This window comes from Nannizzia gypsea, genomic scaffold (assembly GCF_000150975.2).
Source record: "Nannizzia gypsea CBS 118893 supercont1.4 genomic scaffold, whole genome shotgun sequence".
NCBI lineage: Eukaryota > Fungi > Ascomycota > Eurotiomycetes > Onygenales > Arthrodermataceae > Nannizzia > Nannizzia gypsea.
The window spans coordinates 1,372,493-1,400,455 of NW_003345198.1; the positions used below are offsets into that span (position 1 = coordinate 1,372,493).

The following is a 27,963-nucleotide window of genomic DNA, read 5'->3' on the forward strand; positions in this document are numbered from 1 at the left end:
GACAACTGCAATTTGGACCAAAGCTCTACCGCGCAATTATCAGGGCGTTTCCCACTCTTTACGAATGTGCGGAACCAAGCCGCTTCTTGGAGAAATAAGCGTAGCTTGAGCTTCATTGAAGGGCAAAAAAAGATCCCAAATTTATCTGAACTTACGCCATAGACCAAGCGCTAAAACGCCCGCCCATACTTCATGATGAGCTAGGAGCTGCTGATGCATAGGCAAACAGGTCAAGTGATACTTGAGCTGCATTAGGCAATGTCCCGAAACGTCATGGTCTCTAAGATCGCTGTCGAGGTTGGCCGCTCAGCCAAAATCAGAAATGAAAGAAAGATCGATCGAAATACCAAGAATCCTATAAGGTAGAAGAAAAAAAAATAAAACTTCAATATAATTGTGCAGTAGCTTATACATCTATGGGCCGCTCATGCCTTTTAAATGATTCTGGCGGATCATGTTACGTTGACTTTAACACACCGAAAAAATCCCAGGACGCCGAGAAAGAATATATAGTTAGTCACGAGAAAGATTAGTGAACAAAGAGGCCCGAATTGCGCAAGGAAATACTAAAACACCTCATTCCGAGGAAATATGTTTGGCGACTACCGATGTAATAGTCGACGTATCACACGCTTAATAATTGTTGGCTTAGGGTCACGAAGTCTTACCCATTCACCGTTAAAGGCATTGACTAGCCAGTCAGAAAGACCTAAATGGTAGAGAATTAGGTTAAAACAAAAAGAACCAGGGCTGAGGGAAGTAAGGTTAAGCACTTACGCTGATGAACCATTTTGTAAGCATGGTGGAAGTAGATTCCATGATTCGAATCTGGGAATACATGCATATCATAGTTGTGTACACCCATGATGTCGAGTTTATCCAGTAAAGTGAGGGTGTTCTGGAAATGAACATTGTCATCTGCCGAACCGTGCATAATCAAGAATCGAGTGTTCTGTGATAGAGCTGTGGAATTTGATACAGACGCGGTTTCATATCCTTCCTCGTTATTTTGTGGCATGTGCATGTAACGTTCGGTATATATCGAGTCTACCAGGTAACTTGGTTAGATTTTTTTTTGGAATCATACATGATTTGATGCAGAAGTTCTTACCATAGTATCGCCAGTCTGTTACTGGAGCAACTGCCATTCCATACTGGAATGTTTCTCCAGCATCTTGTTCCAACGTTTTCAAAGTCATGAATCCACCGTAACTCCATCCCCAAATGGCGATTCGGGTCTTGTCGACGTATGGCTTTCTACCCCATGCCTTTGCAGTTTGAATTTGGTCGTAGGCTTCATAGTGTCCAAGATTGCGCCGTACGATACATCTGAACTTGCGTCCATTGAACCCAGTACCTCTTCCGTCGACTGTGACGACTATATAACCCAGGGTGGAAGCAACGTAAGTCTGGAAATTAACGAGGAATTTTTTGTTTACAGTTTGAGAACCGGGGCCGCCGTAGAGATGGAACAGAACGGGGTACTTCTTTGTTTCGTCGAAGTTCGGTGGTCGGCGCTCAACAACGGGTAGTTTGAACCCATCAACAGTGATCGAAGAATAATGCAGTGATGGGAGAGCGAACTCATTGGATAGCTTAGCTAGCCGCTTATTTTCCTCGAGGATTTCCGTGTAAGAATCTGTATTACTCGGGGAGTTCATGAGTTTCTGCCATGGTATTTTGGGCCCCTGGTATTGCAAAAGCATATATCCAGCTCCATGGGAGAATGAGACATCGTAGTATGCAGATTTCTCAGAATCCTTTAGCAGCTGAAGCTCTGAGCCGTCGAGTTTCACACTGTATACGTGTCTGTCAATGGGGCTCTCTTTTGTAGCGACAAAGTATATCACGTTGTTCTTAAGGTCAACCCCAGACGGAGCGGCGACGACTTCCCATTTTCCAGTCGTAAGCATCTTTGGCTTCGGGTTTTCCAGTGGGGTGAAATACGCAAGGTGGTTATACCCTTCGTGTATAACAGTATCAATGTACCCGTCATTTGGCCGGCCAGAAGCAGGATCGGATGGTATGTAAGTTGTGGTATGTGAGGGCTCAACCCAGCCACCATCAATTTCATCAATGTTGTCGGATCGAATGATTTTACCCTCTCGCTTCGTGGCATCAATGGCAGCCACTTTTACAATATAACTTTCACGATTCGTTTCTCGCACCAAGATCCTTCCGTTAGAGCCTGGTATAACTTCAATAATAATGCGGTCATCATCATTCAAGCTATCTTTAACATCAACCGAGAAGCTCTCTTCACGTTCGACATCATAGAATTGAAGACCGACAGTGGGGTTCGGGGCGCCAGCTTTAGGGTATTTAATCTGTTGAACGTAAGGGTACGCCTCCTCACCTGGTTTGGGGGCATAGTCTGGAGGACTCGAAAGATAAAAGTCAACAGGAAACTCAGGCACCGTAGTCTCGTTTGTACGGAGGAATGATATGTATTTTCCATCAAGAGACCACCATGTAGCGCTGTTACCTTCAAAGACTTCCTCTTCGTAAACCCAATCAGGGATACCGTAGAACAGATTTGCTCCACCATCCGTTGTTATGGCCTTGACGGTTTTTGAAGTGAGGTTCCTGATATAAAGGTTATTGTCTCTCGTAAATGCCACGGCATCAGACGTTGGAGACCAAGTTGCAAGTTGAATTCTTCCGTTGGGGGCACCAGGGTCAAGCGGCTGGGCTGTCTGGGTCTCGACATCAAACAACCAATATAATCCAGTATACGAATGTCTCCAGTTTTTCTTTTGTCTTGTCATGGCGAGTACTGTCTTTAGATCCGGCGATGGCCAGACCTTTTCCGGGCTAATGCGTTCATCATTAACGAAAAAAACAGAATCCTTCATCAGGACCATTGACTTGTTGTTTGACTGCGTGCCATGGATATTTCGGACATCTTCGACATGCAAGTATGGCCCCGTGCCTCCTTCACTCTTCTGCAATAGCAAGCCATCTTCTCCCTTCGGCCCGGCAATCCAGGATATCGTGTGTTGAGTGGGTGACCAAGCGCCTCCTAGAACGTCATCTAGAGGAATCTTTTTGCCAGCAGGGGGGCTTCCGGGCTTTATAACATCACTGTCCGGACTCCCAGAACCTGTATCTGGGGTAGTGCTTATCGTATTGCCTGGGGACGTCACGAAGAATAAGAACGCAACCGCCCAGCCCCCAACGCAGAGAGCCACAAGCAGCCAGAAAACTATTTGAGTTCTCCTTTGACTAGGCTTTGCATTCGACGGGATATATCTATCTTCCTCCCAGTCTTCCTCAACATCGTCACGGTATTTCTCATCTGCGTATCGGTCTCGTGAAACGCCCTTGTGAGCTGATTTGGAGGGTTTCGCGGTAGTATGGTTTGTTCCATCAACGAGCGTAAGAGATACAGAGGCTGTTGAAGACGAATCGATCGAATCTCGAGAACCGGCTTCTTTAGCAGTAAGAGGTATGGCCTCTTCGTCGTTGAGCCGTCTACCGACTGTCATCTTGTCTAGCTCCTTCTCCTATGGTACCCTCACGCGGATAACAAAGGGAGATCAGCATACAGAGTAAAAAGATAGTAGAAAGCTACACAGAGCTCGAGATCATATCTCCAGACCTTCCCCTTCACTAGAACCACAGTGAGATGTTGACACTGGGCTTCCTTGATGCCAATGTTTTGAGGCTGTTGCGCTGTCGTACAATAACATCTCCCCGTTAAACCAGCTTAGCTTCAGTTAGCTTAGGTCAGCCCAGAAAGCTTGGCCTCAATAAGATAGAGTTTGATGCTTCCCCGGATTTTTTTCTTTGTTGATGAAGATGAATAACACTGGAGGATCCTTGGATACGATGGAGTCATTGGTTGGTACGGAGTATAGCTGGAGGGTGAATTATGGAATAGATTGCATTGCTATATTTTAAGGAAAAGCGCCAAGAACGTATAGCAGATAAAATAACAGGGGAAATAGGGTACAATGCGTGAGGGTAGGAAAAGGTGTAGTAGGAAAGGCATGCCACCTCACAGTGACAAGATGCAATCAATGTGTTATATACAGGTAGTGTTAGAACAGAAATTCACCGTCACCGAAGACGACTTTCCACCTTTCGCCTGGTTTCGGTGGATATGGCTGGGGAACATCACCTGCTACCGGTTGATTCTCCACTAGACGTGTCTAGTATGTACGCTTGAATGGTGGGACAGCCTTGCACTCGGCCTCGTCAAGGGTGTGTCCGTTAACGGCACGGTAGGTGAGGTCAATCTTTCCGTGGGGTTGCTTCTGGAAAGTAAGGGTGTGCTTCATCCAGTTGGCGTCGTCTCGGTCAGGGTAATCTTCACGGGCATGAGCACCACGAGATTCCTTGCGGTTGGCGGCAGCAACAGCGGTTTGGGTACTAAAGAGAATTCATGTAAGTATGTATATAAAGCGTGTTTAAAGCAGGAAAGAACGGAAACTTACGCGCAAGTCAACAGGTTTCTTAGCTCCATGGTCTCAACCAAGTCAGAGTTCCAGATCATGCTGCGGTCCTTGATGTTAACATCGTCAAAGGTCTTGTCAACTTCGGTAATCTTGGCAACACCCTCATCCAAACTCTCCTGAGTTCGGAAAACGCTGACATCAGTCTGCATAGTCTTCTGCATAGCATTTCTAATCTCGAAGGTAGACTTAGATCCGTTGGAAGTTCTGATCTTGTCCAAAGAAGCAATAGACTCAGCACCGGCATCAGCGCTGATTTCCTTGTGTGGGGCACCGGGGGAGGCATTGTCCCTGACGGTGTGAGAGACAGCACGACCGAAGACGATAAGGTCAAGAAGGGAGTTGGCTCCAAGACGGTTGGCACCGTGGACGGAGACACAGGCAGCTTCACCGCAGGCGTACAGACCGGGAACAACCTTGTCGTTGCCATTCTCGTCGAGAGTGAGGACTTCACCAGTGTACTTAGTTGGGATACCACCCATGTTGTAGTGAACAGTTGGGAGGACGGGAATTGGCTGCTTGGTAACATCAACACCGGCGAAGATAGAAGCAGTCTCAGAGATACCGGGGAGTCGCTCGTGGAGGATTTCGGCGGGAAGATGGCTCAGCTGAAGGTAGATGTGGTCCTTGTCAGGACCGACACCACGGCCCTCGCGGATTTCCATGGTCATGGATCGGGAGACAACGTCACGAGAGGCCAAATCCTTAGCGGTTGGAGCATACTTCTCCATGAATCGTTCACCGTTGGAGTTGAGAAGGTAACCACCTTCACCACGGGAACCCTCAGTGATCAGACAACCAGCACCGTAGATACCGGTAGGGTGGAACTGAACGAATTCCAGATCCTGGTTAGGGAGACCGGCACGAGCAACCATGGCCATACCGTCACCAGTGCAAGTGTGGGCAGAGGTGCAGCTGAAGTAGGCACGGCCGTATCCACCGGTAGCAAGGACGGTGTGGTGAGCGCGGAATCTGTGAAGCGTACCGTCCTCCTGGTTGTAGGCGATAATGCCCTTACATTCACCATCCTCCATCAAGAGATCCATAGCGAAGTACTCAATGAAGTAATTTGCGTTGTGGCGGAGGGATTGGCCGTAGAGGGTGTGGAGGAGAGCGTGGCCGGTTCTGTCAGCAGCTGCACAGCATCGGTAAGCCTGACCTCCCTTTCCATAGTCTTGCGACTGTCCACCGAAAGCACGCTGGTAGATACGTCCATCCTCAGTTCGCGAGAATGGGCATCCGTAACCCTCAAGTTCGATAACACTCTGGGGAGCTTCTCTTGTCATGTAATGGATAGCATCTTGGTCACCAAGCCAGTCGGAACCCTTAACGGTATCGTACATGTGCCATCTCCAGTCGTCCTTGTGCATGCTAGAAGATCATTAACACTACCGCAACATCCAAAAGTTACAACAAGAAAAACATACTTTCCAAGAGCTGCATTGATACCTCCCTGTGCAGCAACAGTGTGACTTCTCGTGGGGAAAAGTTTTGTAACACACGCGGTGTTGAAACCAGCCTCCGCAAGGCCGAAGGCTGCTCTCAGACCGGCACCACCAGCACCAACGACAACAGCATCGAATTCATGGTCCTATAATAGTCAGGCGGGCGTATCCTAGAGAGTGTGATGACCATAGACGTACAATAACGGGGTACTTTTGTGAGACGAAGGGAGAGGCTTCCTTTGCGCGCAGAGGTTGGCTTGCGACGATTCGAGCTGCAAAAACGGTCAATTCCTGACAAAAGTCCCGCTACAGGTAGGAGATGCCACATACCTGCAGTGCGAGTCTGCGAAAAGTACCTCCTCTGGTCCCGTAGTGCCCGAGTCAACTGCGGATTAAGGTCAGTAAGAACCGGGTACAAGATCAACAATCCGGAAAAACGAGCCTTACCTGACGAGTTGGAGCAATGCTCCGTAGACCACTGAAGCTCATGATACTACTCCAGCCAGCAGAGCTATGTGCAAAGACTGCAATGGGTGAATTGGTGCGTTGGCAGGTTATGAGATGCTGCTTAGAGAGGCCGTTGACGCTCCTTGGGAGTTTCGTCTTTCCCTTCGAGGTGCGAAGTTGGGCCTGCAAAACGAAAGATTATCTAAGCATTTGCATCCCGAGGCTTTGATCAGCCAATCGTAGCTCGTCTATCGGTCAGCTTACCCGATTTAGCCCGATGCTGGCACGTGACAATATACACCCAAATTTTGATTACATAATCGGTATCAGTATCAATTATTTACTTGGTGAGGTTAAGGAAACGGCATTGATCAAGGGGAGGAGAAACGCTGGAGTGCTTCTATTTAAATGAAGAAAGGTAGTATAACATAGCGATGCGGATGCACCGTTTGGATCCTAGGTTCCACGCCCCAAACCCCACACCCGCACCGGAAGTTCAAAGAGGATAGATAGATGGAGAGCAGAAGGGATGGTGAAGTAGGCTAGTTGTATTGCATGTATGTGGCCGTGGAGTTGAACTTCAGGTTGCTCTTGATGACTTTATCCACGGCAGCTAAGAAGTCTTTCTCGGTTGCAACCTTGCGACGGGCTCTAATGGCGAACATGCCGGCTTCGGTAGCAACACTTCGCAGTTCAGCACCAGTTGAGTTAGGACATAGTCGGGAGATGAGTTCCCATCTTATATCGCGCTCGACCGACATGCTCTTGGCGTGGATTCGTAAGATGTTAGCACGGCCGTCTAGATCGGGCAGGGAGAATTCGATCTTTCGGTCGATACGGCCGGGTCTCATGAGGGCAGGGTCAAGAGTAGACGGTCGGTTGGTTGCGAACATGACCTTGATATTTCCTCTAGAATCGAAACCATCCAACTGCGTGATCAGTTCCAACATAGTTCTCTGGACTTCGTTATCACCGCCAGCACCGTCGTCGAAACGCGCACCACCGATAGCATCAATTTCGTCGAAGAAGATGATACACGCTTTTTTGGTCCGGGCCATCTCGAAGAGCTCTCTCACCATTCTCGCACCCTCTCCAACGTATTTTTGAACAAGCTCACTGCCAATAACACGGATAAATGTTGCGTCTGTTCGGTTTGCTACCGCTCGCGCGCAAAGTGTCTTTCCAGTCCCGGGAGGGCCGTAGAGCAAGGCACCCTTTGGTGGATCTATTCCAAGGCCAACAAATCGCTCAGGTGATAGAAGTGGCATTTCTACAACTTCTCTGAGCTTTTCAATCTGTTCTTTGCTTCCTCCAACATCACCGTATGTAACATCAGGCTTATCTTCAACTGTCATCATCGTAACGCTAGGGTCAATCTTCGGAGGTAGCGGTAGGAGAATCTGGTATTTATTCCGGTCGACGCTTTAGAAGAAAAGAATCGTCAGTACTTCAGATGGACCGATGCACACATAGCAATAGCCCCAACTTACCCTACTCGCATTCCTTCTTCAATATCTGTGGGACTGACTCGCTCGCCCAGGTTTACAACAAACTTGGCGATCTGCTTCACGTTGATGACATATTTGCTCTTCTCGGAGTCCTTTTCATCTTGAATGATCTTCGTACACCGGGCAACCTGTAGCGGTTGCTCTTCGGCCATCCGCTGTCTATCGGCAGCAATATCCCAAAGATGTGGCGGCGCCAGACCAGTGTCGGATTCCTACTCAAGGTGTAAGCAACAAATCACCTTAAATCAAACCCCAAACCGGCAGGCATGAAGACAACTTACTTTGACTCCTATCTTCTCATTTACACTCGCTTGCTTGTCCTTGATCTGTTTTTCGAGCTTCTTTATCGCAGCGGCGTATGGGGCAGCACCGTAGGTCTTCAACACATGGATATCCCTTCAACGGAAGTCAGCGGTGTATTCCTTCAACCATATAGCTTTGGCAAGAGCCAGGTAACTCACTCATCTGTCAACGGCGTTATCTTCTTTTCGGGTTCTTCATCATCGGCAAAGTTCTTCTTGTACTTCTCCCAGTTCTGGCCCGTGGCGCTGGGCATATTGACGATTTGTAACTGTCAAGTCGGCTCAGGAAACAGATGGTAAGCAGAGACGGAAGGTAAACGCAGGCTTCAAACGACGTTCGTAGTTGATACCTCAGGTCAAAGCTTCTGCCGGTCCAAGGTGAGGCGTGGCGCAGGCTTGTTGATGTGTTCACGAGAGCTGCTGGTGTCTGTCGAGATGTCGAGATGAAGCTGTTCTCTGCTTTTAGCCTAGAAGGTCGCCGCGCCAAGCCAACGCCGTCCTTTTCTCTCACGCTTTCGATTTTCCATGGGAAGCTCACAAATTCCACCTCCACAAGTGTGAATACATAAATAATTTATTTTACTTCAACCACGCAACAGCCGCGAAAACCTCTCAGCAGTGCGAATCTACAGAATTCAGGATGGCGGCCGCTCTAGGGATCCAGGGCAATATGCATACTACTTTTAGAGTAGGCAGTTTCGCCTTGATCGTTTGTCTGGGTGCCTTATACTGATTGTTTGGACTAGGATAAGGAAAAGCCCATGGCGGTTCGCTCTGCGAACATCATGGCAGCCAGAGGTAAGAATTGCTCTAATTGTCTGGTTAAATACACATTTACTGACCTCACTGTAGCGGTTGCGGACGCCATAAGAACGGTATGATAGCTTCGTCCTGGAGCATGATGTAACGCGGGGCTAACATATAGAGAAAAAAGTCGCTTGGGCCAAGGGGTATGGATAAGATGGTACGTTGGGCAATCATGATACTCCTGTTGCTCAGTTAACTGACAGACTGTTTCTATAGATACAAACTGGAAAGGGCGAGACGATAATCGTACGTTTATGTTTTATGATACCAAATTGGCCGACACCCCTCATACTGATTCCCCCTGGTCACAGACGAACGATGGAAATACCATGTTGAAGGATATGGCTGTTATGCATCCTGCCGCTAAGATGCTGGTAGATTTGAGTGCTGCACAAGATGTTGAGGCCGGTGATGGTACTACATCGGTTGTCGTCATTGCTGGAAGTCTTCTAGGGGCAGCGGAGAGACTACTTTCCAAGGGTACGATATGGCGGACCACCCCCTTCAGAATATATATATTCTAACTCTTGAACATAGGTTTACATCCAACTGTTATCTCCGAGTCCTTCCAGCGCGCTGCCGCTGCCGCAGTCAAGATCCTTGAAGACATGTCACAGCCAATCTCCTTATCAGACAGGGCTATTCTCCTACAAGCTGCTTCGACCTCTTTGTCCTCCAAGATCGTCTCTCAATACTCCAGCCTGCTTTCCCCGATGGCTGTAGACTCGGTTCTCCGCGTCATTGACCCGAAGACTGCTGAAAACGTGGATCTGCGCAACATTAGGATAGTGAAGAAGGTTGGCGGTACCATCGAAGACAGTGAAATGGTTGACGGTTTGATCCTGAACCAGCCTGTAATGAAGAGCGCAGGCGGCCCAACCAGAGTCGAAAAGGCGAAGATTGCTTTGATTCAGTTCCAACTGAGCCCTCCTAAGCCAGATGTTCGTACATCCATACCCTATTGCGAAAATTGACGGTGCTGACAAAATTAATAACTATAGATGGAGAATCAAATCGTTGTCAATGACTACAGACAGATGGATAAGATTCTCAAGGAAGAGCGCACATATCTGCTTAACATGATCCGAAAGATCGCCAAGACAAAGTGCAATGTCATCCTTATCCAAAAGTCGATTCTCCGTGACGCTGTTAACGACCTCTCCCTCAACTTCCTTTCTCGAGTTAAGATTCTTGCCGTCAAGGATATTGAACGTGATGAAGTGGAGTTTGTGTGCAAGAGCTTGGGCTGCAAACCTATCGCCAACATTGACTCTTTCACCGAAGACAAGCTTGGAAATGCCGACCTCGTAGAGGAAATCAGCTCGTCTGGATCCAGATATCTCAAGATCACCGGCATCCGCACTCCAACCGCCGCTCAGACTGTCTCCATTGTTGCCCGAGGAGCCAACAACCTGATCCTCGACGAGGTGGAGCGCTCTCTCCACGATGCTCTCTGCGTAGTGAGATGCCTGGTAAAGAAGCGTGCTCTGATTGCCGGTGGAGGAGCCCCCGAGATTGAAATCGCACAGGCACTAGCCAAGCAGGCCCGTCTGCTTGCTGGCACTGAAGCCATCTGTTGGAAAGCCTTCGCCAGCGCTATGGAAGTCATTCCCGTCACCCTTGCCGAGAACGCAGGGTTGAACAGCATCAAGGTCGTCACAGATCTACGTCATCGTCATGAGATGGGAGAGAAGAATGCGGGTGTCAGCATTCGAAGCGGTGGAGTCAAGGTCAACATCGCCGACGAGCGTGTCTTGCAGCCCTTGTTGGTCAGCACAAGCGCAGTCGAGCTTGCAGCCGAAACCGTCAAGCTCATTTTACGAATTGATGACATCGCTCTGTCAAGATAAGGGAGACACAGACAGGACAACAATGCGCTTTGACCGGAGTGGTCTCGAGATGCATCCTGGCCTGGTATGTTACTTTTTTTGATAATCAATAGTACATGATGAAAAAAGGTCTCAGCATAGGTAATAGAATCAAAAAGCTGAATTGTCTGGTTTGTTATTTGTTTGCTCTTGTGCAACGCCAACATATAATGTCTGATCTATATCAACCCTTAGCGTATACGGGTCTAAGTATATACCACACAACGCACACGTATACACAACAACACCAACAACTTAATGCACCTGCAGCCTTCTATGTACTCCCTACCAATCAACAGGGGCCACCTCACCTTCCAGCCTCATAATAACCCTCTCAAGCGCAAGAAAAAGCAAAACCTGCCATGCATCTGCCGTCTTCTACTACCAACCCTACGAAAATGGATAGAATCGACATGTACTGAGGGAGCCATCAATCAGCTAACTATTTATATACCTAGGTAGTCTGTTCAATAGGCGCCTTGGGAGACACATTGCGCGCAGAATAGAGGTCTGCAAGTGGTGGACAGTCTCTCGGGTCCGGATAGAAGACTGCACCCAACTCCTTCATCACCTGGACCTTCTCTTCCATCGTAAGACACATCCTAAGCTTCCCAAACTCAATATGGTTCCAAGGTATATTCTCTAAAGCCCAAACACCACCCTCCTCCACCATACCACCGCCCTCCGCCACATCTTTGCTAACGGTATACTCGAGATTTCTTGCGTTTGGATGTTCATCGATTCCTGGCCATGCAAAATACCACTTAATCCCATCATCACGTTCTGCGGTCATTTCATCTACAGTGCCGTTAAATAGGGCGTGGTAGCTTCGCCAATGCCTTCCCCCCAATTTCCGGAGCAGACCACAGAACCGGTCTTCTGCCTCTTGGCTCGGTAAGCGTTCCTTTGGCGGTGCGAATATATCAAATCCAAGGAATTTGAGGTCGACAATATCTACTCCTGTCTTTGCTATTATGGAATCTTTTATTGCTTCGCCTTTGGGTCCTCTAGACGGATAGCCGTAGATAACGTAGCCATTTCGTGAGTAGCAAGTTGTGCGTTTCTTGTATCCATCGGGCGAGCGCATCCAATCAAGGGACGGCGGTGGGTTATCGTACTCTGGGGGTGTGGGTGGTGGTCTGTACTCAAGAGTCTCCTGCTCTCGAGTCGAAGAGAAAGCTGAGCCCATCACTCCGTTCTGTTGTCGGTCTCGTCATAAGATGTATAGTTAGAAGTTGTGCGTAGGTGTGCCAGTAGAAGAAGTCAGACTTTGAAATGCTGCTGCCTCATCGTTACATGTTCGCCACCTTACAAGGGTAACCAGATACCGTTACGAGCAAGTTGGGTTGTGCCATTCTAGACCCGGGGTATATAGCCAGCAATCCCACTCGCTAATAACCAAATGGTACATGGGTTACAACTTTGAGGTTAATATTATATTGAATCTCAGACAAATTGGTATCCCGACAGCGCATTTATAGAAAAGCGCGCTAAACTCGTGACCCTGATAGGATGAACACCGCTTACCTAATGTCCAACAGCCGCAGGCCAACGCTGATTGGCCCGTTTCACCCCCTTTCCTTTTTGTTTGCGACTTTCGCCAACGCCCGAAAACCCGGCTGTTCGTGCAGCACAAGCAACATGCAATGCTCCGCTGTAATAAGATGGCCAAGTTAACTGTTGCGATGGATACCCAGATGCGGGCGTTGCCAGGGGGCGGTGCCGTTTGCGCCCAGCCGGAGTTTTTCCCCTTTCTTTATTCTCGTGGTGTGCTCCCCCGTGAGGAGCTGTTCTCTTTGATCAAGAAAATAGACTAGACGTAAGAGAAAGTCGAAGCTCAACTCCTGGTTACTTTTTGTTCTTTTTGCTGTTATTGTTTTCAGCCCTGGAGCCGAAATTACAAGGCTGAAGATCCTGAGATAATAATATCTCCTCCAGTGTTATTATCCCTCAATGTGCACGGGAGAGAAAAGGGCCCTGGTTCCGAATAACACCAACTTTACACCTTGGTCGACCGTACTCAGACGAAAGGACAGGCTGGATCTGGCGAGAATATGATGGATAGGAGCTTTCGGTTTCGCCGGCACGAGACAGATTGCGTAAGGGGGAAGCAGTTCTATGCATGCTCGAAAGGTTCCTATCGAGGATGCTGTTCGGTAGACCCTTGCAATACTGGTATATGCCCGGATAATGATGGTGATGAGGTGACGAAGTCATCGTCGTCTACGACCAGCAGCGCGCGGACGCCGGAAGAATCAACTTCGACTTCTTCTCGGACTACCTCGTCCAGCACTACCACCACTATAGCGACGAGAACGACTTCTTCAAGGACTATTACTACATCTACTATAATATCCCCGAAGTCAACGACGTCCACGACATCCACATCGGCGTCGCCAACACCAACCAGCAGTTCTCCGCTTATACCGGCCACTGAAACAGTGTCGACAGCTACATCAGTACCGACAATCGTGCACTCGGGTCCCAGTCGAGGTGCCTTCATCGGTGGTATTGTCGGGACCGTAGTTATTGCGCTGTTCCTTTGCTGTTGCGCATTCTTCTGGTTCCACATCCGGCGCAAGGGAAAGAAGGCTGGAAAATGGGAAGGGAGCTGCGCAATGCTGCTGTGTCGACACAAGAAGGAGACCGCGGAAAGCGTTGTCAGTCCTACCGTCGAGAAGGCTCCGGAACCTGAACCCTGTGGTGAACTTGACGGTAGGTCCCTAAACTGAGTATGCTCACACTGCTTGAATAGCCATATTCTAAAACACACCTTTAGGGAGTAAATATCGGGCAGAGATGTTTACGCCTTTGGAGGGCTCTACCTTCGCCGGAAGTCCAAGAAAATATGCCGATTCACCTTCCATCGGCTCTGCGACGACCATCAGCCCAAGCACTCAGAGCATCGTCTGGTCGAATGAAAAGATAGTCATGCAGAGCGCCGTCCCAGCTCCATCGCGAGGCCTTGGCTCTTATTCCGCCGTAAATCCAGGGGGCTCTATAACTACCATTTCAGAGCTCCCGACCAGTGCCAATTCACCACGGGTACCAGATCCAAAAAGGCTAGACGACTCTCCCAGCGCCACATCCTCCCCTCATCCATCTTCACTTTCACCGCCGTCACAGCGTGTTTCTCAGGGGGTCCAATTGACAGTAACAACGCCCGAGGGTGTCATACTGCGGCCAAACTTGCATGATTCTCCTGCCCAGCAACACCAGCAATGCCACGAACTGGAAACACCGCAACATGTGATGAGCTTCATGGATTATCCGGACAAAAGCCACAAGAAAGATGGGCCTTCTTCATGAAAACATCTTTGCTCTTGTTCTTTAAACCTCTGCCTTTTTTAACTTAACAATCGTTATAGTTACCTAGAGTTCGACCGTCGGTTTTTTTGGCTTACTTTATAACTATGGGTGAGAAGTAATACTTAGTTAGCTACCATGTAAATAGATATAGAATGAAACCTCTAGTCCATCATATTCATCCATGTTCCCTCCTGTGTTTGCTTCAACTTGCTCTACTTTTAGCCCAGGGCCATGGATGCATCACGTGACTAATTCTTGGCAACATTTTTCTCGATTCTTTCAACAGCAACAGCGAGAAGATCAAGAGCAAAGAATTCCTGTAATTCAACCACCCATCACCATCACCTCAATTGCCGGGGCGCCAAATCCGCCAAAATGATCTGTCGACAGTGCCGCTCGTCTCTTCTCTCTCGCATACCTTCCGCCCGACCCGTATCAGCCGCATACTCATACTCACATGTCCCATCACGACAAGCGCAACGATTCTACAGCGCCGCAGCACCAGAACCAGCACCAACCGCACCACCAGCAGCAGCCGACCAAGCTGTACCGAAAGCCGCTCCCAAGACTGCAAAAGTAGTCAGCAGTGTTCCCGCAGGCACGAAGCTAGCTGGCTTGAACTACGAGAAGAACAAGCAGGATCCAATTGCGCTGGAAGACCATGAATATCCAGACTGGCTGTGGACGTTGCTGGACAAGAGTGCGAAAAAATCAGAGGCTGGAGCTGGCTCGGTTGATGTCTCGAGTATGTATTACGTATACCTACGCATGGTATAACCCCGTTTGATTAGGAGTGTTTGAACTGACGCTTTTTTTACCTGTAGCAATGAACAAGAAGGCTCGTAGGAAGCATGAGAAGAAGATGGCTGCGCTAGCTGCTTCGCTGCCGCGTACCATCCCCGTACACGAACAGGCTACCGACATCACGCCCGCCGAGTACAATGCTGCTACCGCCACGGGAGAAGCGCCTGCTGATCACATTGAGGTAGCCACTGCTGGACTGGCTACTCGGAGCGAAATCACCAAGTCTGCCCGTAATGCGAGAAGAAAGGCAATTAAGGAGTCTAACTTCTTGCGTGGATTGTAGGTGGCATGTGCATGTTAAGCGTTGCATCGTGAGTGGTATGTGGACGGCTCGATATTGGTATACCATTGCGATTATGGGGGCAAAGGAGCCATTGACACTTTTGTACACTAACTTAGAAAATACTGTATTCTACAATGCTTTTCTGTTTTATATTTTCACTTTACTCCAAGGCATTCTACTGCTTTCTGGAAGCTATGGTTATGGGAGTATCTTTTTCATACGATTTCATTGTCACGAGCAGGTAAATGAGTGGCTGCTAGCTATCTTTTACGAACTCGAGAAAAAGACAGACAGGACTTGGGATGAAAAGGATGATACCCATGGCTGATTGATTATCTCTGACGAGATATCTAAGCAGAGACCTGGATTCTCTTGAATCCACCCTCTTCAGCAACCTTCTTCTGGAGAGCACACATCTTCTTCTGGTCACCGGTGGGATCAGCAGACTCAGGCTCCATCTCCCAGGTCAAGAACTCGTTGGTGTAGTTGGGCTTGAACGACTCGTCCAAAACACCCAATCGCTTGCCGTACTTGGTGACCTTCTCCCAGTCACGAGCGACGTTCTTCAAGTCCTTGCTGAAGTAGGCGTACGAGCGCTCGTAGATCTTACGGTTGACAGCCGTGTTCATGATGGGCTTCATGTCAATGTACTCCTCAAAGGCAGCCTCGGGCTTCTCCAAGACGTAGTCGGTAGCACGCTTGACGGCCTTCATGAACTTCTTGACCTTCTCGGGGTTCTCGGAGATGAACTTCTCGTTGCCGATGTAGAGGATGGAGCAGAAGCAGCAGCAGCCGAGTTCAGCGAGCTCATCGATACGGAGCATCTGGACGTCGGAGCGGGGGCGGTTCTGGCTGACGAGCCATTCCTCGAGCTCGACCATCTGGACGTTCTCGAGACCGATGCCGGCGTCGATGTCGCCTTGGATGATGGCCTTGCTGACGTTCATGCCGCAGCGGATGGCGGTGTAGTCTTCGGCAGTCATGCCATAGTACTTGGTGAGCTCGTCGATTTGGATCTAGATGGCTTCGTTAGCATTGATCTAGTTAACCATGAAGGAGATGTGTGGGTGCATACCTTGCCGAACTCTCCAACGTAGCCGATACGCTTGCCCTTGAGAGAGCGGAAGTCAGTGGTGATTCCGCTATCCTTGAGGTAGACGACACCGGTGAATGGCTCATCGAGGAGAGAGCCAATGGACAAGACCGGGAAGTTTCGTGCTTTGGCCTGTGGTATATCAATCAATATCAACACTTATATATGTAGTATAAAAAGGGGAGGGGGGCAACTGACAGCAAGGGTATGGATCATAGCCTTGAAGCCGAGGTCGACCTTCTGGCTTCCAATGATCTCGGTGACATCCGAGGGGTCGTTGGGCTCGAGAATGGCAACCTTGACGCCCTCGTCCTGGAAGTATCCCTTCTTCTGGGCGAGGTAGAGGGGGGCGTGGTAGGGCGTAGCATGCCTTCACAAACAGTTATTTCTCCAGCACACACCACGGCAGCAGCATCAAGCAAGCAGATAATACATCAATTGAACATGCAAGACGGCAATAAGACAAAAGACAATAAAAAACAAAAGATAGATGCAGTGGCTGTAGCGTTAGAACCTACCAGTTGGTGAGGAAGGTGATCTTGTCGGTAGACATGATGGTTTACGGCCGGTCAGACTGGTCACTGTCAGCATCACACAGCACCCTCGTAGCGAGGGAGAAGAAGAAGAGAGAGAGGAAGGGGAGAAGTGAAGCCGCGCGTGTCCTTTCGCTAGAATTATCTAGATCAAGTTCAGACAGTATAATCTCAGAACGGCCGGCGTCTCTCGCAGTCATCCATCAAGACGATAGATATCAAGATGGGACGAAAGCGAGAGACGCCAGGCCGAACACCTGTCACTCGTGACTGATATGATGATATATACCACAAATACCTTGACTCTTGGATGAATCCATAGCGAACTGGGACGGGAGCTCCATGGCGAAGACCGTCCCCTGTATTCGCGACCTCGAGACTTCTGGCGTCGTACCGTTTAGTAGTCTAAGTTGGACGAGGAGGATGAAGATGAATTGATGTTTGTTAATGAATTGAATTGGTGATGAGGATGAAGTTGGTAGAAGAAGAAGAGGAAGAAAAGGAAGAGAAAAAGGGGAAAGGAAGAGGAAGAGGAAGAATTTATGACAACCCGAAGGTGGGGGAAGAAGTTAGAAGTTACGACGAGGGGCAGAAGACGCAGCAAGTGAAAAAGAGACAAGCAAGCAGAGGCCGGATCTTCGGCTGCAAGACGTTGCCAAGGGCCGCAGGGGTGAGAAGCAGTTATTATATACGAGGACCAGGACGAGGGAGAAGAGAAGGGATATATATTAAACTGCCTAGTCGCTGGAGTAGGACTCAGAAGAAGAAGAGAAGAAGAAGTAATAAGCTACTGGCAAATTGGATATTCAAAGGGCTTGCTTAGACAGTCAAAAAAGGGGCAGAGATAGATATCAAAAGACGCTTGACAAAAGACATCGACATCGACATCGACATCAACATAGGAAAAGCAGAATAAAGAAAGAAAACGAGAAAGAGAAAAAGAGAACACCACCCAATGCGATGTGTCCCAGTGAACTCCGAACCCAGCCGCCAATCTGTGAAAATGCCGCAGTCTGCAGTCTCCCCAGCGAGTGCCCGTTCATATAAACTAGATCTGATCTCGTCCGGCTTTTCATATAAAAAGTCTCGTTGTCGTAGTTAATGCCGGCGATGGGCGCATGCATGCATCAATCAATCATCCGTCCATCCGGGCAAGAAAGCTGGAAAGAAGAAAACAAGAAAAAGAAAAGGGTCAAGTTCATGCGGAGACGCTGCCTCCTGTCCATCGGAACCGTCCCAGACCTCCCTGGACAGCTTCCCTGCCACAGCCGGCTCCTGATTTGAGCGTGGCAAAGCTGCTGGTGGCAGGCTCGCTGGCGCCGCCCAGTCCGTTCCCATACAAGGTCTGGCCGGACTCGATCCTGCCAACTTCCCGGCCCAGCACGTAGCCGGCGGAGAAGCTGATTGCGGAGAACAGCACCACCACGCCTGCACTGATGACCCACGTCATCACGGTGGGACTGAGGGAGCTGCTGCGGGAGTTGGCAGTCTCTGACAGTGTTGATGATGATGGTGATGATACGGCCATGGGTCGTCCGGTCTTTTTGGTGGTGGCCGAGGTGCGGTCCTTAGACGGGCTGGCTCTTCGTCGGGCTTTTCCATGAGCAGCAGCAGCAGCAGTGGAGATAGGGGAGCGTGACCGCTGCTTGGGCGATGGTGATGGAGATGTTGATGGCTGGAATCGTGATGGTGTTGCTGCAGGAGGTGGAGGGACGTGCATGCGTCCAGTGGGTGGTTCGTCTTCGGTGTCGGTTGCCCCTGGGAGAAGACGGAAGGACGATGGTTCTGCTCTCGGAGACGATCGTTCTGCCACTGACGGCTGGCTGTCGTGCTTCGGTAGGCCGCGAGCTGCAGCTGCACAAGACAGCAGAGTAGACAGGCTTGCACGTAGAGCTGCGTCGTGGTCCGCCTGATGGGATGGTGAGATCATGTTGAAGGGAGAGTGCTGGACCGAAGACCGTCGAGATCCCAGGCTGGGAAGGCTGGACCGCGAGTGCCGTCGGTTCTGTGATAGTCTTGCCGAATCGAACGAGTGCCGAGACTGTGCCGTTCTTGTCGAGGCTGGTGGGTGAGAGAAGGCGTTGGGCTGTGGGTTGAATCCCAGCGCTGTAGAGGTATCGTCTTCATCATCATCGTCATCGTCGTCATCTGTTGAAAGTGTCCCGTCCAGCTGAGATGCCATGTCTGGTAGCAGGTTCATGTTTGGATGAAGCCGAGTAGGGAAGTCGTCGTTTGACAGCCGGTCTGACTCGCTCTCGGTCTCCTCGTTCTCATCTTGACTGCTTCCTGTCGTGCTCGACGAACGATGTGAGTAGCCGATCTCCAGGTCCTGTGGTGAAACATGATAGCCGCCAGTACGGTGGTTGTTGTTATGGTGATGGTGATGGTGATGAGGATGCGTCGATCGCCGTCTTCGAAGCTGCTGGACCCTCAGCCCCGTTGTGATGATATCGTCGGTCGTGCCGGCCGAAGACAAGGAAGACGACGAAGGCTGCGAGGATAGTTCGATCCAAGAATCTATGTAATACCTGAATGAGTACATTGTAACACGCTTTGAGGCTTGTTTTGATATCCAATAAATCAATGCATAAACGAGGTGTTTCATGCAGGGACGGCAGGGCTCTTGGGAGATGTTGTAGTGGTTTTGGGCAGATATGGGAGTTGAATCCTGTTTCCAGAACGGTCTATGCTACCCCAAAAGCCGATCAGGACCAGATAGAGACGTGAACTCACCTTCTGACCGACGAGGATGACCCTCTCGCGCTCCTTGAGGCCGCATGGCATGCTCTGGTGATGAGTTGGTCAAAGTCATGGTGGTGTGGTAGGCGGTGTAGAGTGCATGTATGCTCTCTCAAAGTCTCCCTCCACGACAGGAGATTATATATATATCCACTCTAGGTAGCGAGAAGCGAGTTCTGGGCGGGCGGCAAACCGGACCTTGCGGGCGATGCTCACTCAGTAGAGAGATGCCGGGAGAAAGGATCGAAACCAGGTATTCGCTAGGATAACTGGAAGATATCAGTATATGCCGGCAAAAAAGACACCCATACTGTAGGCAGCCTCCCACCCCCTCACGCCTAGTTCCCTCGAGACAGGAAAACATACACATGTACTCCAAATAGCGGCACAAGCCAGCTCCATGCGACTCTCGTTGACCACGTTAAAACCACCAACGAGAAGGTCGAAGGGATCAAGAGGAAAGGCGCCTGTCGTAAGTATGTCAGAAACAGCCTGCGACAAAAGGCAACTGAACTGGCCTCTCACCTGACGGTAGCACGAGGAAAGGGTATCTGCGTCAACTACGAGGAACTTGACACTCGACCGTGCTCGTCCTGCTCATTCAGCCTGTCACTCGAACAAGGCCCGCAACTCCTGGGTATCTCCTGGATATCTCCTGGATATCGGCCTGGCATATATATATAATATGTATAATATAGCGAAAGAGAGCGTTGGGAAGTTATAAACGGAAGAAGAAGAAGAAAAGAGATGACGAAAGCGGGATGGCGGTGAAGGCGCTGGGGGAGCGTGGCAGATTATATCAGCAGGACGTGTGCATAAGGCAGTGGGCTTAAGGGCTTGGAGCGGCTGTGCGTTGAGTTACTGCATCACAGTGCGTGGAAGGAGTGGAAGTTACCCCGCATCAGCCCACGCCAGATGACTAAGCAGACGATAAGAACACTTGGAGAAGAGAAAGATAAGATAAGATCTAGAGATAAGATAAAAAAGGTAAAATTTTCTTTTTGATTCATTTTGTTTTTTACGACTTCCTAAGGGTAAATAAAAAGACGAGCTGGCAGCGGCAGCACTCTACAAAAGAAAAGAAACAGAAAAGTAACAGAAAAGTAACAGTAGGAAAAGCATTACAGCAGGTAAACTCCGGAAAACAAGCACTTTTTGGGTTTTGTTCTGGGTTGAAGATGGATGTTATACATTACCTGGAGAGTCAACAGACGCTCTCTACCTTTTTTGTCGTAACAGAAGCATGAAAGTAAGTCGTCGAATCACGGTATTCAGGTCTAGAAAGTAGTCTTCTTGCCGGCAAAGGAGGATCCAGCGCCTCCACGGCCTCCACGACCACCGAAGCCACCACGGCCACCGCGATCACCGAAACCACCGCGTCCACCACGGCCGCCACGACCGCCACGACCACCGAAGCCGCCGCGGCCACCACGGTCACCACCAGCGCCAGGCTGCTTGGGGGTGCTGTAGTCAAGGCGGATGGAACGGCCACCAAGGTCAGCACCGTGCTCGGCCTCCATGGCAGCGCGGGCCTCGTCGACGGAGGAGAACTGGACGTAGCCGAAGCCCTTGGGGCGGCCGGACTCGGGGTCAGTGGGCAGACGGATGCCCTGGATGGATCCGTACTTGGAGAAGAGCTCCTGGACCATGCTCTCGTCAGCAGAGAAGGAGATGTTGCCGATGAACAGGGTGTCGCTCTCGGGGCTGGTCTGGTCGCCGAAGGACTTGGCACGGTTGTCGGCGCGCTCGCGTGGGTTGGCGTTGCCGTTGGCGCGGGCGTTTGCGAAGTCGAGGTTCAGCTTGCGGCCGTCGAGCTCGACGTCCTTCTTAGCGGCATGAGCCTTGACGGCGTCTTCAACATTGGCGAATTCAACATATCCGAATCTGGTTAAAGTATCATTAGCACAGATCTATGCATTGCATTGGACAAAGAGGTTAATATGCTTACCCTCTGGATCGGCCAGATTCGCGGTCAGTGACGATGCGAGTGCCAACAAGCTCACCAAACTCCTCGAACTCGGAACGGAGCCACTCCTCATCGACGTTCCAGGACAAGTTGCCGGCAAAGAGGTTGGCAGAGGCACCCTCGGGGACGTCAACCTTGGCCTTCTTAGCAACAGGCTCGGGGTCTTCCTCGGCCTTGCGCTTCTTCTGTGGCTTCTCGTCTTCTTTCTCCTCATCCTCCTCGCTGGAGTCAGATTCGTCAGAGTCATCAGAATCTTCGTCGTCCTCATCCTTCTTGTCATCAGCCTAGAAAGCTTGGTTAGTTTACTTCCCTGGTAGAAAGGGAATTTATAGTAGACATACCTTCTCTGCCTTAGCAGGCTCGTCAGAGTCAGACTCCTCGGAGTCTTCAGAGTCCCCAGATTCAGAGTCCTCGTCCTTCTTAGCAACAGCCTTGGTCTCCTTAGGAGCCTTCTTTACCTCCTCCTCATCGTCGTCAGAGTCGTCGCTATCTTCCTCATCGCTCTCGCTCTCGCTGGCATCCTTCTTGCCATTGGCGACCTTGGCACCATTCTTAACAGGCTTCTCCTCCTCGGACTCAGACTCGTCAGAGTCAGATGAATCAGACGAAGTGGCAGCGGCGGCAGCACCGTTCTTAACAGGAGCGGCCTCCTCCTCGCTCTCCTCACTCTCCTCAGAGCTATCAGAGCTCTCAGACTCGGAGCTTTCAGATGGAGTGGGAGCCTTCTTCTTCTTCGATTTCTCGGTCTTCTCGACCTTCTTAGCGAGAGCCTCAGAAGCCACCTTTGACTTCAACTTAGACTTCTTCACACCATTGTCCTTCACCTTAGAGAGGACCTTGTCCTCCTTTGCAACAGATTGAGCCTTTGGAGCCTTCATTTTGCTTGATTCCCTATACGCGCGTTAGATGACACTAGAAATCAACCCTGGGTAACACAAAGACTCACCACTTGATATTTTCAAAAAGGACACGAGATAAATCCCACGTAATTGAGTAACCCTCAGTATGTACGCAACAGAGCCCACAAGGAACTGATTCTCACAAGCCCACAGGAACAGGGAGCCCACAAAAGATCGATAATGTCACAGATAACCCACAAGCCAGCGAGACGGTCACTCTTTCGAATGATCCAGTCTATGTCAATGCAGATATTAGCAATCAAAATCCCACAGATGTCAAGAATATCCCAAGCCCTCAGCCGACAAGCAAACAGTAAAGCCCTCTAGTAAGATGATCTCACGCGACAAGCCCACAGAAGCCCACAGGGAAATGCAACGAGTTACAGTAAAGAGTTCTATACAGAACGTATAGCGCTCCTTCTCGCGACTCGGAATCTGGAAGTCTTTTAAATGGAAGAAGAAAAATGTGATGGAGTGAGATAGATGAAGTTGAAATTTCTCTGAAGTTTGGAAGCAAAAAAGTTCGAATTTATTTATCAAAAAAGCTTTTTCTTTTTTCTGCCCGGGCTTTTTCTGCCGGTTAAAATTTCAACCTCACCGCCTTTACTTAGCTCCCCGGTCGCTAGTCCTAAAATAGACTAGTATAAAGTCTTAGCTTTTTGTTTGCTTAGTCATGCTGCACCTCCTAAAAGTCCGAATTGGGAAGTTCGCGACGTTGGCAAAGTTGATTGTATAGAGAATCGCCAGCAGCAAGCAATCACAGGCTATGCAGAGCAGCAACTCCATGGTTTGACCTGTATACTGGGGATTGCTCTGTGACTGTTTTTCTGTTTAAGTTGATGGACCGGGCTTGCTACTGATACAATGGCACCTCCTACACCTGCATCTCACAGGCCTCGAAAGAAACGTCGAACTTTGTCCGGCGCTGGGCTGAATACCGACCTGGTAGTGTCCAAGGGCCAGGATATCTATGCACCCGCTTTCCCCCTAGTTTCTTTCTTTTGGCCTGCACGGTCTGGTGTATCTCAATGGCTTATTCTCCCAGTCGTCTTGATGATTGTTGGCCTCTTTCGATGGGGTACTTCTCTGTGGGGTCACTCGGGTATGTAGTCTCTATATGCATCTTTATTCTTCGGCGGATATTCATACTGATAAACCCCGTGCAGGCTATGGTGTACCTCCAATGCACGGCGACTTTGAAGCGCAGAGGCACTGGATGGAGCTTACAATACACCTCCCCACTTCTTGGTGGTATTTCTACGACCTACAGTACTGGGGGTTGGATTATCCCCCGTTGACAGCCTATCATAGCTGGCTGTTAGGGAAGATGTATGTCCCACGTACCGCCACGATATCATTGCATAGCAATGTAAGAAGCTAACGAAATATAGAGGTCAACTTGTGGATCCGGCATGGTTTGCTTTGGATCAATCTCGAGGTCTGGAAGGGCCACTGTTGAGGGTTTACATGCGAGCCACAGTTGTTGTTTCCGAATATCTGATATATATCCCAGCTGTTGTCATCTTCCTACGGAGATATGCTCGTGAGCAAGGCGTTGGGCCATGGCCGGGCTCTATTGCTCTCTGCGCTGTGCTTATGCAACCATCTACAATCCTTATCGACCATGGCCATTTCCAATACAACACCGTGATGCTTGGCTTCATAGTTGCCTCTCTTGAAAGCATGTATGCTGGTAGACCTCTATGGGCTAGCATATTCTTCGTCGCAGCCTTGGGATTTAAGCAAATGGCGCTCTACTTTGCTCCAGTTGTGTTTGCATATCTCTTGGCATTTGCTTCTCTCCTCGGATACGGCCCAATAGGCTGCTCAGCATTGCACTGATTACCATCGTTGCATTTGCTGTATGTTCACTCCACTCCTCGCTGGTTCTCTCTCGGACTTGTACCGCAACATTCCAGGGCCTTCCGACCTGCCTCCATTGATGAAATCGCTTCCGATACAGATCAACAAGGCATCCTGGCTTTATCAGGTGATGGTACAGCTTACTCAGTCTATCCACCGTATATTCCCTTTTGCGCGTGGGTTGTTTGAGGACAAGGTCGCCAACGTCTGGTGTGCTATCCACACTTTCTACAAGCTCAATAAATTCGACCCCAGCATACTCAAGCTAGCCGCTCTGGGTGCTACCCTCGCCACTATACTACCGTCTTGCCTGATAATTGGACGATACCCTCGAACCCATCTTCTCCCCTATGCATTGGCAAGCACCGGCTGGGGTTTCTTTCTCTGCTCCTTCCAAGTCCATGAGAAAAGCGTTCTACTACCGCTCCTTCCCATGACTTTGCTCCTGGGGAGTGCCGGTGGGCTTAGCAAGGAAATACGTGCTTGGGTTGGCTTGGCCAATATGCTCGGTGTATGGACAATGTTCCCCTTGCTAAAGCGTGACGAATTACGTATTCCCTATACTGTACTCACGTTGCTATGGGCGTACCTACTAGGCCTACCACCAATGTCTCTCGATTTATATTGGAGTCGTGGTGCAGCAGAAAACTCTCTGGAGTTATTTTCCACAACTAAGCTCCTTCACGTATCTTATTATGCAGCCATGCTTATTTGGCACGTCCTTGAAAGCACCATCACCCCGCCACCTACGAAACCCGACTTATGGGTTGTTCTGAACGCACTAATAGGTGCATCCGGCTTTGGAGTTATCTATCTTTGGTGCAACTGGAAACTCATACAAGCAGTTATCTTTGAACCACATCAGCCAGCTTTGAATCCGAAACGCAACCGTGCTGTTTCTGAGAAAGTACCCCTTGAAGAGTTTATGGAACAAAAAATGACGAAAGGACCAACAAACAGCAAGGATAAATCCAAAGATCAGCAAGCTCCCAGCAGCTAGTCTGCTCCCTCAGTCGATAAGGCATTAAACCAAGGCTCAAAACCCATCGAACACAGCATAGAGAACACCTCCTTGGCTACCTTCTTGATACCCCTAGGCTCGATGCTAACTTAGGATACATCAGCCTCTCTTCAGGTAACTTTGCCCTGAGTTTTTTCCATATTATTTTCTCTAGAAGCATTTTATGCGGCTATTAGTGCAAGCCTTATAAAGACCACTCAGTCTCAACTACCATAGAAGCAACTACTATTCCCCAATATACGCAAACGTGGACATAAATACGGCTTGTGTGCCAAAAGCTATTCGAAAATATTCTTTCTTCTGGGTCTCTTCTACATAAAGAGAAAAGGAAAGCATGTAAGATCTACCTCTTACTTTACCCATTCTACTCCGAGCCTAATTTGTTGATAGGAGCGTAGATGAATAGAGATATTCTATTTAATCGAGATAATTATACAGTACACCTAGGGCTCCTTAGATTATGCGCCCCGTTTAATAGCCGTTTTCCCAACCCATAATATACAGCAGAAATACAGAAACTAGATTGATTGCCAGCCATAATAGGATAGCAGCAACTGCGGCCAATCCAGTCACTCGCAAAATCCATTCACGAGGCACCAACATCCAAGGTAGATGTGAAGGCGTTTTCATTATTTCATTTTCGTCCTCCAATCAGCTTGTCTTAGACCTTGAATCCGAATCCAGCCATACAGTCCTTGTATTTTTGTACGTATGATAAGCATTCATCTGCGGCAGGGTCGTTGGACTTGGAGAAGAGCATGCAATCATCTCTTGAGGCTTTTTCCTCTTTGCACACGCAACATGGCTAGTGAAAACAAACATCAATCAGTATCAGATTCCGAGGAGAGTAGGCTTTGGACATCTAGCGCAGCGTACTTTTGGCTTCGTAGTCTCGCTTGGGGCGACAACGCTTGCAGCAGGCTTCTCCTCTACAGCCGGCTCTGTGGTGCAAGTTAGCACTTGCATTGCAGGAGTAGAAGGTATATACTTACTGGCCCACAATCCTGAAAAGAAACCCGACATTATGCGCTGAAAATGAGTGACAGGACTGTAATGAGTGTGCTATAGAGCGAATTGACTGTTTGACTGTTGGCGAAGTTGATTGTCTCCTGATGCTGATGCTTCTTAAGCGTCGACGAGCTCCGGCGATTTTCTTGCTGAATAATCAAATCCTTTAACTCCGGTGGGCCGCGGATTGGTAATGACGGATAAATATAACACCATTCCGTCTTAGTCATCTATCGGGCGCGCCAAAGCTTCGTGGGGTCATTTTAGTGTTTTGGAGCCTCCTTTTTTTTTCTTCTTCTCCTTTTTCCTCCTCCATGTTGTAGAGACAGAACACTTGTTGACTTTACAGACAGCGCCGGTTACTGTGCTGTTTATCACTAATTATCTTCTACTCTTGCGTCTTTTCAAGGATATTCTCTTTTTTCAGCTTTGGAAAGAGGTGAAATAGCTTGCGTTTTGAGAACATCTAGGATCAATTAACCCCACCATGGCTTCTGCCTCTCTCTTCTCGATCGAGGGCAAGGGCAAGAGATTTGATTCTGCTGCTGACCTAGAGCCATTCATTAAGCCTCTTGTCGAGACGAACGATATTATTACAGAGATCCGTCTGGGTGGAAATACGTTTGGTGTCCCCGCAAGCGAGCGCTTAGCCAACGTCCTCCGAACCCAGAAGAAGCTACACACAGCTAACCTGGCCGATATCTTCACCTCTCGACTACTCGACGAGATACCGCAGGCTCTGTCCTTCCTTTTACGAGCTCTACGCGAGGTCGAAACGCTTCAGACGATCGATTTAAGTGATAATGCATTTGGACTGAACACTCAGGCGCCTCTTGTCGAGTTTTTAAAGGCACACACCCCGCTACGCCATTTAATATTGAATAATAACGGACTTGGTCCCAAGGCTGGAAATCTTATTGCCGATGCGCTGAGAGAGCTGCATGTGAAAAAGGAGGCGGCTCGGGCAGCGAACCCCAAGGTGGAAGTGCCATATCTAGAGACGATAGTGTGCGGTCGCAACAGACTTGAGAGCGGCAGCATGGCTGCGTGGGCGAAGATGGTAAAGGATCATGGGAAGGGACTCCGCAGCATACGGATGACGCAGAACGGTATTCGACAGGATGGAATAGTTCTTCTGTTAGGTGATGGACTGCAGCATGCTCCCGAGCTCGAAGTGCTGGATTTGCAGGATAACACTTTCACCATAACTGGTTCTCGGGTTCTGGCACGCGTCGTGCCCGGATGGCCCAACATCCGCGAGATTAGTTTAAGTGACTGCTTACTTAAGGGTAAAGGCGCATTGTGTTTCGCAACAGCTCTTGCAAAAGGAGAGAACAAGAAGGTTGAGATTCTTCGTTTGGCGTACAACGAAATTACCGCTGCGGGGCTGAAGGAATTCGTCCAGGCGGCGAAAACCTCCCTCCCCGCGCTGAAGCGAGTTGAGCTGAATGGAAATCAACTGAATGAGGAAGATTCGAACCTCGAGGCTCTCCGTAACTTGCTTGAGGAGCGTAAGGAGAAGCTCGGCAAGGAGGACGACGAGGAATCCGCTTGGGGTCTAGACGAGCTTGATGAGCTAGAGAGCGAGGAAGAGGACGAGGAAGAGGGAAT

General features: G+C 49.3%; 15 protein-coding genes across 15 annotated transcripts; 6 read left to right on the plus strand and 9 right to left on the minus strand.

Moving 5' to 3' along the window:
- Positions 1-602: 602 nt before the first annotated feature.
- Positions 603-3,488, minus strand: MGYG_05182 (dipeptidyl aminopeptidase B; the record flags this gene model as incomplete). Its single annotated transcript, XM_003172542.1, has 3 exons — positions 603-709; positions 778-1,047; positions 1,112-3,488. 3 exons carry the CDS (start codon positions 3,486-3,488, stop codon positions 603-605), a joined length of 2,754 nt encoding a protein of 917 aa, XP_003172590.1.
- A 666-nt stretch (positions 3,489-4,154) lies between these two features.
- On the minus strand, positions 4,155-6,391 carry MGYG_05183 (succinate dehydrogenase flavoprotein subunit; the record flags this gene model as incomplete). Its single annotated transcript, XM_003172543.1, has 6 exons — positions 4,155-4,374; positions 4,440-5,828; positions 5,885-6,048; positions 6,101-6,174; positions 6,233-6,287; positions 6,350-6,391. 6 exons carry the CDS (start codon positions 6,389-6,391, stop codon positions 4,155-4,157), a joined length of 1,944 nt encoding a protein of 647 aa, XP_003172591.1.
- Positions 6,392-6,891: 500 nt separating this feature from the next.
- On the minus strand, positions 6,892-8,413 carry MGYG_05184 (26S protease regulatory subunit 7; the record flags this gene model as incomplete). The annotated part of the gene is made up of 4 exons (XM_003172544.1): positions 6,892-7,771; positions 7,840-8,069; positions 8,139-8,253; positions 8,319-8,413. The coding sequence occupies 4 exons, from the start codon at positions 8,411-8,413 to the stop codon at positions 6,892-6,894; spliced, it is 1,320 nt and encodes a 439-aa protein (XP_003172592.1).
- Positions 8,414-8,799: 386 nt separating this feature from the next.
- Positions 8,800-10,816, plus strand: MGYG_05185 (T-complex protein 1 subunit delta; the record flags this gene model as incomplete). The annotated part of the gene is made up of 8 exons (XM_003172545.1): positions 8,800-8,847; positions 8,906-8,957; positions 9,012-9,034; positions 9,094-9,123; positions 9,183-9,212; positions 9,278-9,446; positions 9,504-9,907; positions 9,968-10,816. The coding sequence occupies 8 exons, from the start codon at positions 8,800-8,802 to the stop codon at positions 10,814-10,816; spliced, it is 1,605 nt and encodes a 534-aa protein (XP_003172593.1).
- Positions 10,817-11,288: 472 nt separating this feature from the next.
- MGYG_05186 (hypothetical protein) lies at positions 11,289-12,023 on the minus strand (the record flags this gene model as incomplete). Its single annotated transcript, XM_003172546.1, has 1 exon — positions 11,289-12,023. The coding sequence occupies one exon, from the start codon at positions 12,021-12,023 to the stop codon at positions 11,289-11,291; it is 735 nt and encodes a 244-aa protein (XP_003172594.1).
- Positions 12,024-12,971: 948 nt separating this feature from the next.
- Positions 12,972-13,337, minus strand: MGYG_05187 (hypothetical protein; the record flags this gene model as incomplete). Its single annotated transcript, XM_003172547.1, has 1 exon — positions 12,972-13,337. The coding sequence occupies one exon, from the start codon at positions 13,335-13,337 to the stop codon at positions 12,972-12,974; it is 366 nt and encodes a 121-aa protein (XP_003172595.1).
- Positions 13,338-13,452: 115 nt separating this feature from the next.
- MGYG_05188 (hypothetical protein) lies at positions 13,453-14,143 on the plus strand (the record flags this gene model as incomplete). Its single annotated transcript, XM_003172548.1, has 2 exons — positions 13,453-13,549; positions 13,614-14,143. 2 exons carry the CDS (start codon positions 13,453-13,455, stop codon positions 14,141-14,143), a joined length of 627 nt encoding a protein of 208 aa, XP_003172596.1.
- Positions 14,144-14,518: 375 nt separating this feature from the next.
- MGYG_05189 (hypothetical protein) lies at positions 14,519-15,230 on the plus strand (the record flags this gene model as incomplete). The annotated part of the gene is made up of 2 exons (XM_003172549.1): positions 14,519-14,888; positions 14,968-15,230. 2 exons carry the CDS (start codon positions 14,519-14,521, stop codon positions 15,228-15,230), a joined length of 633 nt encoding a protein of 210 aa, XP_003172597.1.
- Positions 15,231-15,580: 350 nt separating this feature from the next.
- Positions 15,581-16,876, minus strand: MGYG_05190 (hypothetical protein; the record flags this gene model as incomplete). The annotated part of the gene is made up of 4 exons (XM_003172550.1): positions 15,581-16,246; positions 16,306-16,455; positions 16,522-16,693; positions 16,842-16,876. 4 exons carry the CDS (start codon positions 16,874-16,876, stop codon positions 15,581-15,583), a joined length of 1,023 nt encoding a protein of 340 aa, XP_003172598.1.
- A 449-nt stretch (positions 16,877-17,325) lies between these two features.
- On the plus strand, positions 17,326-17,679 carry MGYG_05191 (hypothetical protein; the record flags this gene model as incomplete). Its single annotated transcript, XM_003172551.1, has 1 exon — positions 17,326-17,679. One exon carries the CDS (start codon positions 17,326-17,328, stop codon positions 17,677-17,679), a length of 354 nt encoding a protein of 117 aa, XP_003172599.1.
- Positions 17,680-18,054: 375 nt separating this feature from the next.
- On the minus strand, positions 18,055-19,668 carry MGYG_05192 (hypothetical protein; the record flags this gene model as incomplete). The annotated part of the gene is made up of 2 exons (XM_003172552.1): positions 18,055-19,373; positions 19,590-19,668. 2 exons carry the CDS (start codon positions 19,666-19,668, stop codon positions 18,055-18,057), a joined length of 1,398 nt encoding a protein of 465 aa, XP_003172600.1.
- A 1,204-nt stretch (positions 19,669-20,872) lies between these two features.
- On the minus strand, positions 20,873-22,439 carry MGYG_05193 (hypothetical protein; the record flags this gene model as incomplete). The annotated part of the gene is made up of 3 exons (XM_003172553.1): positions 20,873-21,479; positions 21,544-21,845; positions 21,903-22,439. 3 exons carry the CDS (start codon positions 22,437-22,439, stop codon positions 20,873-20,875), a joined length of 1,446 nt encoding a protein of 481 aa, XP_003172601.1.
- Positions 22,440-23,324: 885 nt separating this feature from the next.
- MGYG_05194 (dolichyl pyrophosphate Man9GlcNAc2 alpha-1,3-glucosyltransferase) lies at positions 23,325-25,323 on the plus strand (the record flags this gene model as incomplete). The annotated part of the gene is made up of 5 exons (XM_003172554.1): positions 23,325-23,562; positions 23,627-23,789; positions 23,852-24,145; positions 24,229-24,322; positions 24,424-25,323. 5 exons carry the CDS (start codon positions 23,325-23,327, stop codon positions 25,321-25,323), a joined length of 1,689 nt encoding a protein of 562 aa, XP_003172602.1.
- Positions 25,324-26,005: 682 nt separating this feature from the next.
- On the minus strand, positions 26,006-26,367 carry MGYG_05195 (Cox17p; the record flags this gene model as incomplete). Its single annotated transcript, XM_003172555.1, has 3 exons — positions 26,006-26,149; positions 26,221-26,285; positions 26,337-26,367. 3 exons carry the CDS (start codon positions 26,365-26,367, stop codon positions 26,006-26,008), a joined length of 240 nt encoding a protein of 79 aa, XP_003172603.1.
- Positions 26,368-26,839: 472 nt separating this feature from the next.
- MGYG_05196 (hypothetical protein) lies at positions 26,840-27,958 on the plus strand (the record flags this gene model as incomplete). Its single annotated transcript, XM_003172556.1, has 1 exon — positions 26,840-27,958. A coding segment is annotated over one exon (1,119 nt), but the record flags the coding sequence as incomplete, so codon positions are not given.
- Positions 27,959-27,963: the final 5 nt, after the last annotated feature.